Genomic DNA, 13,351 nt, shown 5'->3' on the forward strand with positions numbered 1-13,351 from the left:
TGGTGCAGTCCTGGTTGGGCAGTTTGCAGCTGGATATTTGGGCAGAGGCCTTGGTGCACTCCATGCCTCCTTGAAGAGATGGGATGGAATGGGAAGGCACACAACAGGAGGAGATTTATAGCCTTAGTTTCTATTGCAATTTGAGGTTGCACTGTTAAGCACCTTTGTTTCCAACCACAAGAGTGGCTGCAAAATGGTAGAGTCTACATGACCCCTTTCCTAACTCTCAGAGAGGTTTTATGAGGTTTAATCCATTACTCAATCCTCACAGGAAAAGAGGAGTATTTATGTCATCACTGACTGTTAGTCTCACATTGCTAATTAAAAGCAAACAACTTAGATGTCAGATCTTGGACAAAAATAAGTTTAAAAATTTCTTCTGTAGTTTCCAAGAGGAAATAATTCCTTTAGGTATGCCTACTGATATTTGTGCCTTTTCACCATATCTCACCTTGCTTTAAAACCTGTTCGCCTCCTGCTTTTCAGGACATCCTCTTCCTGTTAAGGAGATATGGCAGTTCTGACACAGAAATGTGTCTGGAGCTTGTGGGGCAGTTCAAGGCCCTCTATCTCTTAAACCTTTCAAGAGATTACTGGCAGGAGAGTTAAATTTCTCTGCCAGCTAGACCCAAAGAGAGCCCGCTGCCAAGCAGCTGGGCTGCGTTCCTTGGCTGTGCAGGAGCTCCTCTGGGGACATGAGTGGCAGCGTGACACCCTGGCACCATGATGCCATTTGCATCATCAGGTTACTTGCAGGTGTAAGACAGTGAAAAGGGAAAATAAAGAAAAGTAATAGTAATGGCTGTGAAAATTGAACTTTTATTATCTGTTCACTGTATACAAAACACCATTCTGCATAGTGATAACTCATTTGTTGTACAGTTGACAGTGCACATCAACAAACAAGTGTTCAGAGGTATCCACTAAATGGGAAGGGCAGTGGTGGCAGTGGCCAGCGTACACTGAGGTGCTGTGTCCACTGCGCACTGTAGATGAACTACCTCACAAGCACTTGATATGCCAGTAATACAAATGGGCTAACAAGCATCTACCCAAGAGCCAGATTAGGAATGAGAATGGAGAGAGCAGAACTATTGTACCTGATAAACAATTTCCAGAATGATTAAATTTTACAGAGGTGGCTGAGAGGACCTATATTTTTTTAAACACTTCAAATTTTAAAATTATTAGAATTTAACGATAAATAACAGAATCTCACAAATCTTTTGGGGCAAAATGCTCCACATTTATTTACATATGAAATGTGTTTAATACAGTTGTAATGGACATCGTGTATAATAACATCTGACAGCAGCAAGACTTTTAAGGAACCCAACAATTACTACTGTTTATCATGCAGCTATCTTATATATACACAATTAGTTTTAAAAAAAGGTACAAAAATTTTTTGTAGGGTTACATACAAGTTATAAAATGCAAAAACAAACGAAAAATATACTCTCACAGAGAACTCTATCTGAAAGGAACAGTATGGTACCTTTTTGTACTTGTGCAAGCAAAACTAGTGGTGCTGGACAGGAGTTTGCAATGTCTGGCCGAGCTCCGCAGGGCCTACGCTAAAGCTGCAAGCCCCAGTCCTGCTCCTGGCTGGGGCTGGCTCTTTCCCAGTTGTGGCTGTGTGTGACACTAAGCACCAGAACATTTGGCATGATCATGTGGAGCTGGCAAATCCCAACCCCTATAGCAAGGGTCAACTATTTTGTTTCAATAACCAGCAAGGAAAATACATAATGCTGTGTAATCACTTCTATATGTTTAATAAATTACATGACAAAAAACATCATCATTATAAACCTATTCCTCTAATTACATTTTATTTCTTAAAGCCAGAGCAGCCCAGCCCATCTGTAACAATCTGACCTTTGATCACAAGCACCTGGTAGCCTAAAAAAGACACTTCATGATACTCAAGAGTTGTGCATTTATACTCTTTAAAAGTACTTTGCCACTCCAGGGGGTCTGCACCTGTTCTGGTGTTGCCACCTAAAAACCAGCACTTTATTTTACACATGCAGTGGTACTTTTATCTTTTTTTATAATATATTTTGTAAGAAAAAGTTTAAAAGCTTCCTCAGACATTTGGAAGCCCAAGTTCTTTAGAATTTAAAATCTCCCCTTAGCTTGCTTCCTCTCTCCTCTCCCCTCCTAGACCTCCTCCTGATGCACTTCCATTAGCTAAACTTTCTTTCAGAAGCATTCAAAAACCAAACAGTTTAAGAGAACCCAAGGAACTGCCCCGGCATTCAGAACTCTGTTTTAAAGAAACTTACTACAAAAGAACAGAAAATAACCAGAAAAAAAACCCCAGTTTTTCCACTAGATATTGATACAAACACATAACCAAAGAGTATAAAAATTATTAGTTTAAATATATACAAACATTTTTCAACTCAAATACTGCTTCAATGGTTCTGAGGGTATAGACAATGAGGTGAAGGGGACACTTTTATGCAGAATATATTGCAACAGCCTGAACAGTACTGTTAACACTATTATACCTTGAACTTTCTGTAACAAAAATGTCATTAGTATTCCAATGTGGAGCAAGATTTCTGCATCCCAAACAATCTGATCACTTATCAGCTGAACTCATTCTTTTGGACTTGATGAAGGCCATGCCATGTGTTCTCATGTGAGTGTTTAAGGCCGCTTCAGTTTCAAAAGTCTTTGCGCACACTTTGCATCTTCTGTCTGATGCTGCACTGTTGGAAGAGTCATCCTCATGGTTGGGTTTGTTTTCTTGCTGATTATCCTCCCCAGACCCATTCTGTTTTGATACTGGCTGAGGCTCCTTCAGCTTATGTACAATGAAGAGGTGTCTGGAAAGAGACACATGAGATGTGTAGCAGAGTCCACATTCCCTGCATTGGTACGAAGAGCCATCAGATTTATGCTGAGGAATATGTTCATGAAACTGGAGAAGATTTTCTGTTGTAAAGCCACAAACTGCACACTTGTGAACTTTAAAAACATTTATCTTCAGCTTCTTTAATGGCTGAGTGATTGCACCTCGTGGAGGTCTGAACTCCATTACTGGTTCTTCCAATTTACGCTTTGGACTAGGAACCTAACAAAGAGACAGAAATGGTGTATCATATAAGCATAAATATGCAGTTATTTTCGTAACTATTTGTGACTTGCAAATGTGAGAACCTCTCCCTTGGCAAATTTTAAAACAACTCTGATAAACAATCCTTTTGGGGCTCTGCTTCACAGAAGATGAGGCATTTATGGCATTGAAGTACCTGTATTTATTTAAAGATCCTGAATATATACTCAAAAAAAATCATTCTCAGTGATTGAATGAGTCTTCTAAGTTATTACCTTTGTGTCTTCTTTTACTTCCCTTTCTTCCATATTGGTAGATTCAGTCATTTCTTTCACGTCAGGGTCTTTAATGCCATGCATCAACTGAATATGTTTTTCCAACATCAACCTCTTTGTAAAAGTACGTCTCGAATCTGGGCAATGCCTGCAGATACACACACACACAAACATTCAAGTGTCATGCTTAACAAGTGCCTTTTGTAGATTGGAAGAGTGGCTGTGTATTTGAGAGACTCCTGAAAACCAGTTCTCCAAAGTGGAACTGTGAACGCTCATCTCAGCCAACTTTCAGATTCTAGACTTTACACACTGCACTTTCAGGAACCTGACATGTTTCTGCAGGCAGGATAGGTAATTGATTTGGCCTGTCCTGGGCATCTGAAATGATGGGACACTGGCTTTTCCACAGTTAAAGAAAGATGTTCAACTAACAATGTATAGTATTGTACATTTCTAAAGAAAATAAAACCAGAACTTACGAGCACGTATAAACCTTCCTAATGCCTTTGTGCTTGATACGATTGTGCCGACATAAACTGTGGGATGAGCTGAAAGATTTGTCACATTGCCGACAAGGATGTTTCTTCATTTGCTTCAAAAAAAAAGAGAAAGAATTTAATTTAAAAAGCTCAGTAAAAGTGGTGCATGTGTTGAACCTTCTGATGAATAGGAAAGAAACATCACTTACCTGTTTTTGGTACTGTACTTCACGTACACCCCGCCTTCAACAACACTGTACAAATCAGAGCTGGACCTCTTTCAAAGCAGTGTGGCCCCCATGAGCTACACACACACACACACCCACACACACCCACACCCACACCCACACCTGTCTCCAGCTGTAAAATGGTGTCACGGACAATGGATGAAGAAAATTTCTTCCACCAAAGAAACAGGGAAGATCAGAGGACTATTTCTGGATCAATTAAGGCAGCAGGATGAGGGGGTTGCCTTCCTATGTCCTTTGCCTTCCCACCAAACCACGTCCTCAGCTGCTGACTAGGAGCTCCTCAGCCACATACAGGGAGTGGAGAAGAGCACAGAAGAAGGACAAAACTTGAATCTCACAGACACTGACACACTAACAGGGTTCAGGAAAGGCATGACAAAATGAGCGGTATGATCTGATGCCAATTTGATGGCCATCTGTTTAGGGATTTCTGTGGGACTGATGTTGCAGCTGGCCAAGTGTAAGGAAAAAGTAAAGGAAGAAACTGAGAAGGGATGGAGCCGTCACACACTGTAGCTGTGTGGCAGTGAGCAGAAGCATCAAGCCCGTGGTCAGAAAAGCAGGATGAGGATGATACTCAGCAGGACCTGGGGGCACTATGTGGGGTAGCCAGCTGTGACCCCACACTTGTTCTAAATGCCTTGGGGAGACTCGAGCTAGAGATCCAAACAGGATTTTGGATGCATTAGTTTCTGCAATGGCAGCCAAACCAAAAAGAACTGAAAAATTAGTTCTGTAACGAAGTGCAGCATGATCTGTTGTACAGCATCTTATCTTGACAGAAAAGGATGATCAATGACGAAGCTAGAGTAGGTAATTCCTACTTAGAAAACATCTGCCCTTTAACAGAAACACACCTGCACACAAGTCCAAGGAGCTAGCAGATGGCTGCCTGGTGGAAGGCAGACACACATGATTCAGTTTCAGACAGGAGTTATACAGGCTTGTTGGAACCCTCCCTTATCTGGGCTGGTAACTTTTTTTTTTAATTTTTGAGAGCACTTTTAAGATCAGGCAGAGACTCACATCAAGGTGGCTACACAATTTTCTACCCTACAGCTGGCTCCCTTCATCCAGGATCCTCAGGAGAGGATCAGAAAATGTGAATCTGTCTGTGTAGACAGTTCCCAGGTAGGGCTGGAACCTTAAGGATCTGTCTGAAGGGGATATACATAGCAGCACCTCCCCTATGAATACCTCTGTATAATCCAGCCTGGGATCAGCTAGGGATTACAGCTCTTTCACTCTGGTCCTGCAAAAGCAGAAATTAGAAGTTTGAAACTAGTATTTTCATATACCTTGCTTGACAATGGATTTTGGGAATAGCACATGAATTGCTTAATTACAGTTTTAAACAATCCTTCTGAAAGGATCCTTTTAGAGCATTTAACCTACACCTATCATTCTTAAGAAAATAAGGCTGTAAATTAGTTCCTCTATTTATTAGATCCATATCACATACTTGGTTATCTTATGATCATTTCTATTCTCTCCACAGTAAAAGTTTTAGTTTTTCAACATAGTCTTTCTGACAGCTAACAATTACTAAAAATTTTGACAGGTTGGGAAGGAATATAGCACCTGGTCTGTATCCCCCATTTCTGAAAGACATGGAATTGTATTTCTGTTCGTTTTAGTATCCATGTGCCTCCTGTGTTATTCAAGGAACTGCCTGAATGGGCACAAAAACCAGCACCTGAATGGAAGCAATGACAGAGGCCTTCAGGCCAGGATTTGAGTGCAACAATTATTTAGTATTTCATAATAAGGGCTATTCTTGAGGTAACATTGCACATAAACATCAGAGAGAGAAAGACACAGATTTAGAGCTAATATTTAAAAAGCATTATTGATATGCTACTAACCTTCTTTTACATGCCTTTGGCTACTCTGCTGTGGATGGAATCAGACTGAATATCGCTCTCTAGTTCACTCTGAAGTGACAGTTTCATTGAGAGGTTGTGCTGCTTTGTTTTTAAGAATCGCATAAATGTACAATGTATTTAGTCTTAAACGCATTTCTGATTGCCAGTAACAGCTCTGCTGAGTTAATATTTGGGCAGCAGGAAGCTGAAGGAATGGGGTGGGAGTTACTGGAGGCAATGATGCTGGGGTGCTATTTGCTTGAAGTTATCCTAAGAAAATTGAAGATGACACTCAGTAGTGCAGCATTTTCAGCTTTTCCATAAAACGCTTATAAACAGAATAAAATAATTTGCGGAACAGCTTTAGAGATAATAACTGTAATAGAAACCTCTGGAAATGTGCAATCATTTATTACAGCACATTAGAATCCTGAAAACTACAGATTTTCACTCAGAGTGGTTCTCCTCCACTTAGACAAAATCAGCCAATTATCCCTCCCAGTCCTGCTCTTTTGCTGCAGTGCAGCACAGTACATCAGTTTAGCTCCCTGGTTCCCAGTTGAGGAAAGAGAGCATTAACACCAGCACACAGCAAAGGTGAAGACTGGCTTGGCAGGTGGCTGCCACATGTCAGCAAGGGGCTGGAGCCTGCCACAGCTAAGCAGGGTCACTATTGCCTTCCTGCCTGCCAGTCTTTTTAATTTCATTTAACTGGAAATGCTACTGAACACAGGAAGAACATCAAACAGTCTCTCCGCTGACATGAGGATGCAACATTCCCACATTTCACTTTCAATCCATTTTAAGTAAGATATCTCAAATTCAGGTGCTTTAAATACAAAATTCAACTTGTTAACTCAGCCGAACTCTTAAATGTCACATTAGAGCAACAGCTCAACTGTGGAATGTGTCTGCCTTTAAATGAAACACCAGTTGGCACTCACTGGACAAGTAAAACACAACTGAGTCTCCACTCCCTGAGGCTAACAGGCACTGAGCTTCAGAAGAGAACACAATCAAATTGTTTAAGTTGGAAAAGATCTTTAAGACTGGGTCCAGCTGTTAGCCCAAGCCCAGCACTGCCACGTTCACCACACCACCATAAAGAGAGGGAATTAGGAAGACACAAAGAAATAAGAACCTGGAACAGATTAGATGGTTTGGATGAAATACAGCAATATCTCTCGCTCTTTCCGTCTTGAAAAAATTTCAGTACTGAATGAACAAGCTTACAGTTGATTTTCTCAGTAGAATGATGTAGAAACTGAAAAAAACTAAGCAGCCAAAGCAAAAAAGATGAAGTAGATATAAGAACAGTGAATAATAATGCTGGGACTTAAAGGAATTATCTTCAAAAACACAAATGGAATTTAGAAACAAATACTTCAGATTTAATTCACCTTTTTGTACTGAATATATTCCATTACCTTTCCATGTTCTTTCCTCATGTGGGAGATGTAAACGTCTCTCTGAGTGAACAGCCTGTCACACTCCCAACACGTCCAACCAGGACTAGTGACTTTTTTAGGTTCTGCTTTCTTTATGGGAGAAGGAGATTTCTTCTCCAACTTTTCGGTTCCATTAACAGATTTTGTGTCCTCCTTGTGACTGGCTGAGTTTTGAGTTGTGGGTTTAGTACTGAGAGGCAGGTTTATCCCCAGGTTTGGTGGCCCCTCAACACTTTTCAAAGTTCCATGCATAGACTACAATAAAAGAGAGAGAAAAAAGGTAAAAAAACTGATACAGACATACACAGTTGTACTCAACCAATAGCCTTCAGTTACTTGTTTGGCATACTATTATCATCAGATCATATTTGTAAAGAAACAAGATTAAGTAAAGGCAAGACCTAGCATGACCTAACAATAACTGACACCGTATGTAGGTATTTTCACAAAAAAATAAGAGACTTCCTTTGGAGGGTAAGTTTAAGTTGCAGTTTAGCAACTTAAGGGAGGAAAAAGGGGCTCAAGAAATACTTTATGTTAAGCTTACTTTCTTGCTTTGCTTACCTGACATGTTAGTTGAGCATCCTCATTCCAGACTACGTGACTAGAGATTTCCAAGAAGGAAAGGTGTTTTTACTGACCAAATGTTGACTTGGCATATTGGTGAATAAGATCAGGCAACTCTGGAAACATCACATGGCTATGTAATTTATTAACATTTTATGCTGAGGCTGAGGTTAAGCCCTGCCTTATTCTCCAGTCAGGTTATGGGCATGCTCATTTAGGGCTACATTGCTAGGTAGTGTGGGGCAAGGTGTGTGGGGCAGACAGGGCCCCACAGCAGATCAGAGGGGTCTGAGCTGCTGTTCTCCAGCCCCTGAAGCTCCTGGGTGGGAAGCTTTCCTCAGAGACTTATGTCTGCACTTTAAGTCAATGGTCAGTAAGAAGGGAAGAACTCCTTCCCTCATTCTCCATTTCCAAACCAGTGTAAGTGTGCTGGTGTGACCTGAGCCTTCCAACAAAGAGACTTGTTCAGAAAGGTCTGCAGGGCTTCAGCTGTTGTGTCTGAGTTCCACACGTGGACGTGGACACAGCAAGAATGAGGAGGGTTTGGGCCAGCAGGGATGACTGCAGACCAGAGCTAATCCACTGCTGAACAGGGACCCACTGTTGAGGTCCCATGTCTGAAAGGCTTTCCTTTACCAGGACAGCATTCTGATCCTCTCACCTACTGAACCTTTCTATAACCTTCTTGATTCTGGGGATATAGGAGTGTCAATGTGATACTCCAGCAACAAGTTCTTTTGTAAATACTTTGGCTCTTGCAACTACCCACGGGCTCTAGAGCAAATATCAACCTCATCAGTAGAACATGTTCTCTGATTTAACAGCTTTTGAATACCAGGAAAGCCAGTGATTAAGCCCCCATAACAGTTAATAAAAAGTAAAGTGCACATGATCAACAGCTAAGAGCAAAGTGCAGGTGGGTAGTAATGGAGGAGGTACTAATACTGTGCTTTAGTATCCCACTGCACAGAGGAGCAGGAAGTGAGGTTCCTGTACTCTCAGGCAACTGAAGCTGACCTGGAGATTCTATTCCAGCCTAACCTGTCAGCATGGCAAATGTTAGTGTTCAACTTTCCAAATGTCTTGTAAATACAATACTTGAAATTTCATTTCTTATTTGAAACTACACCAAGAGCATTAAAGCATAGTATGGAGTCCTAGTGCTGCCCAAACAGGGAGCATTACACCTCCAGGCCAGGCCAGGCCAGATCAGTCCTTCACCATCTGCTCTCACTGGCTGCTGGAAATTTTCTTGCAGTGAGTCATTACAGGAAAATAAGACATACATTTTGCCATCAAGAAATATTGACATCTGCAGGAATTATTCTGGGTTATTTTCTGTAGCTTTAAATAATCTCCTCCTGAGCTTCCTTCTGTCCCTTTCTGTCCTACTTTCATCCAGGTCTGTCTCTGCCTTGATGGTTTATGTCTAGCCGTACCAAACCATTACTTTCTGTGCAGCTGAGCTCTGCCTCTGTCTGGCACTCAGACTCTCCCTGAGTCCTCTTGTGCTTTTATCCTCTCCCTGAATCCTTTTCTGCTTTTATTTATAACCTGTTACTGTTTTTTTCAGTCCCCCTTAACTGAATTCCAATTTACACTGCTTTGCTCCAGTCCCTACTGCTACACACACATCCTAAATACAAAACCAGCAATAGTACTACTGCACATGTATTGTCTAGTCCTCTAATTTTAGTCTCAAAAATGTCTGAATCATTTATAGTGAATCGTACTAAAACCCCACTGGTTGAAAGTTCAAATACTGGCATGGAACACTAAAGCCAAAGAAGTTAAATAATGCCCAAGTAACTGAGCATATCTTTGAAATGTGAGACACTGAGCACCGCGATTTCTGTAAAGATAGCTTCTGGCGCTAACTGCAGACAGATCAGAGTTTTGCATTGCTGCATGAGAGGAGCATCTAAGATATCTTGCAGTAAACATGCAGGAACTAATGCTACTAGTTCAGAAACAAAGGAAATATCCAGTCCTTATATTTCTGAACATCTTGGCTCAGCCTTTCCCTCATCTCCTCCTCAAGCTGAAGACTGGCTTTAAGACCACCTGTTCTTTTCAAGACTTATGATCTTATTTTCAACATTACTTCAGAGACTTCTGTGGTTACAAGTGCCATAGTTGGGACTAAAATGAAGAATGATGATTTTAGCAGCCAAAAAAGATGTCTGGTGTTACACCCTGCAGTAGGGAAATAGTATTCAGAAATTGTTTCTCTGCCAGAGAAGCTCAGCAGGCTCCACAGTCCCATTCTGTGTTCAGGCACCAGGGGTTAATAAGGAAAAACCTCAACTTTGGTCTGTATGACATGAGATAACAGTCTGTGTCAAACACACAGCTAACAAATGATAGCCAGGGGGCTGCTGATCCTTCCAACCAGGACTTACATGGATCACAGTGAATCATTAGCTCTTAATGGTGTTTTGTGGAAATCCACTGGAGTTTTTTTCAAAGCACACATGTTCGAGTTCACATAACACAGGTAACCTCTACATCTACCAACATACTGCTTCCTGGTGAATTCTGAACAGCAAAGGTTTGGTTTTGTGATGCACTCAGCAATCTCAGCTCCTAACAATTGAAATCATACTTAGAACACTATAAATAACTCAGTATTTGTTAGGATTGGACTTGCTGAGATATTCCCAGTATACCAAAATCAACATTCTAACAGAAAAACCAACTGAGTCATCACAGATATGCTGAAGACCAAACAAAATATAAAATTTTAACATTTGAGAACAACATTGACAGATTACTCCCTCAGAATTATTAACATCTCTCTCAGCAGTCTTGTTACTCTGTGCCTTTTCACAGTATGTTCTCACAGCATATATTGCATGACAAATGGTATCATGAAGGAAACAAGAGAAGATGCCTACACACCTTGATATGATCCATCATAAGCTGTTTCTGTGCATATAGAAGAGAACAGTCTGGACACTTGAAAACAGACACCTTCTGGTTTTCAATGTGCTGATCAAAGTGGCGATAGAGCAAAGGTTGCAGAGTAAACACAGTGTCACACATAGAGCATTTATATATTATTCTAAAAACAGAAGCACAATAAACAATGTCAGTCATGTTGATGATCTATTTGCAAGAATCATGACGTTAACTTTTTTTCTCATCACAGATAAGATCTGACATGTTTAAGCAATCATTTCACACTGCCTGAAAAAAGTTAAACTAATTCAAAATATCCTTCAATTTCAAAATATGGGAACAGTAGAAGAAACAGAAAATAGAAAAAAAATTTGAAAGTGCAAACAAGAAGCCAACGAAAATAACAGCATGTGCCAGTTACATATACAACAACAACATCTGCTCAGGATACTCTGACAGTTCAACACCTTCAGTTTCTGAACTCACACTGTAGATAAAGGATAATATCCCTGGCTCCAGGTTACAAACCTGTATATTGTATATGCAGTATATTGTAAGGAGTGATTAATTCAATTGTAGTTAGCAACATGCTTCAAGATAAATACATTTTTGGCAATGTTCATGGCTTTGATGCTCCTGAATGCCAGACCTAGACTCTGTCAATGCCCTGAAGCTCCAACAGCACAGGACGGGATTTCCTTGATCTGCCATTCCAAGCCTTGATGAATCTGTCACAGAAATGTAGAGACACCACCAAATGCTTCCTTTCTTGGAGCACATGTGACTTTTGAACATCAGTCCCCCAGCCTCCTGTTCTCACAGCAGTTTTCTAACCACAGATCATGAGAGAGAAATCTAAGCCATGTAATCGATAGTGCTGCAGAGAAAGTTTAGCTAAAATAAAAGAAGCCCAACCACAGGTGCTCAGTACAGCAACAGGCACTTCCCATCCTTAAGAGTAACTTCCACTTAAAAAAAACAACCCTCAAACCCTCCTGCCTGCTAAAGTGCTAAATCATCTCATTAGCCACATAAATGTTCCCAGTGCTTTCTACACCCCTCTAAGTTAATTATCATGATAGTGTATTGTTCCAGAGCTCTAGGGATCACTCTGCACTGTTTATGGGATGGCAAGAACATGGGCATTGCTTCCATGTCCAAGCTGTCCTGTAACTCCAAATGAAAAACAATACACTTCTTCATATTAACTGGGAAAGACTTTGTTTTTGTGCTGTCAAGGGGTGCCAGTTTCTCACACATGCTAAGATAAATGTATTAATTACACAGCATCCTCTGATGATCAATGTACTATTGTCCTGCTTTCTGTGGTGAATCCTTCACTGCAGATCTGGAGATATGTAGAAATTCTTTCTCAATTTATCACATATAAAAACTGTAACTCTCTAAAAACACACAAGCTAAATCTCTGTATTTTCTGTGGCAGCTAAAGTACTTTACTCTGCCTTCACAGAAGCAGAACTATCTGGTAAAGATCCGAATTTCAGACAAGTTCTGGGCAAAGACTGTACTCACTTAAATTCATACCAACACACCTCACAGTATTTGTTATGACTATACACACCTGGAGTATTTCCTTCAGACACAGCAAAAACATGATTTTCAATCCTTAACCATGCAACCACGTACACTGGTTTTGTTTTTTTTTAATTTAATTGAAGTAGTGTTTAACATGCAGCTGCCTAAAATGCTGTTCAAAGCTTAAAGGCAGTTGTGCTTCCACAGGATGTAATTTACAGGGATGCTGGAATAAGTCAGGCGGTTCATCCCATCCCATCCCATCCCATCCCATCCCATCCCATCCCATCCCATCCCATCCCATCCCATCCCATCCCATCCCATCCCATCCCATCCCATCCCATCCCATCCCATCCCACTCCCAGGCTGCTCCTGCCCCACAGTACACAACAAAGCAGGCACATGGCCTTCCCAAAAATCTTTTTAGCAAATTCACGTATTGTCTTGTAATAAATACAAGTTTTATCTCACAGGAAAATGATTTCAGTCACATAAAAGACATTTAGCATTTGCAAAGCCTCTGCACCAGAGGATAGTATTCCTCCTTCCCAAATTTTTTCTTGAAAAAAGGAACTTGTGGGATAATACGCTTTTTACGAATAGTATCGTAAATATCCATAATTTGGCTTGATAAACAAGAATTCCTCCAGTATTCAAAAAGAGATCAGCCATGGAAAATATATTAGTGCCATTCCTAGACACTATTTACTGAAAAAAGATCACCTCTGTGGTTTTGTGGGAAACCAGAGCTTAGAGTATGTTACAGGAGAGAGCTTTCTGGAGTTGAAAGACAAGACAGCCATCCATTTCCCTATATTAAAATAATCTAATTTCATCCCAATGAGAATCCCTGCATATAAAAGTCATTTTTCATACAGCAAGTAGTTTAGTGCATCTGTTCTGCAGCAACTGTTTGTAATGTAATTGTAAATCACACAGTTCAAATAAATGCCAGG

General features: G+C 40.5%; 1 protein-coding gene across 1 annotated transcript in view; it reads right to left on the reverse strand.

Moving 5' to 3' along the window:
- Positions 1-799: 799 nt before the first annotated feature.
- The window catches only part of LOC121468166 (zinc finger protein 532-like), a 34,020-nt gene continuing 21,468 nt past the window's right edge, over positions 800-13,351 (reverse strand). Inside the window, 5 exon segments of the mRNA XM_072921701.1 lie at positions 800-3,088; positions 3,346-3,493; positions 3,828-3,940; positions 7,371-7,646; positions 10,860-11,022. Coding sequence (XP_072777802.1) covers positions 2,594-3,088; positions 3,346-3,493; positions 3,828-3,940; positions 7,371-7,646; positions 10,860-11,022 — 1,195 coding nt within the window. The 3' untranslated portion in view covers positions 800-2,593.

The sequence above is a fragment of the Taeniopygia guttata genome, chromosome Z (genome assembly GCF_048771995.1).
Source record: "Taeniopygia guttata chromosome Z, bTaeGut7.mat, whole genome shotgun sequence".
Lineage (NCBI taxonomy): Eukaryota > Metazoa > Chordata > Aves > Passeriformes > Estrildidae > Taeniopygia > Taeniopygia guttata.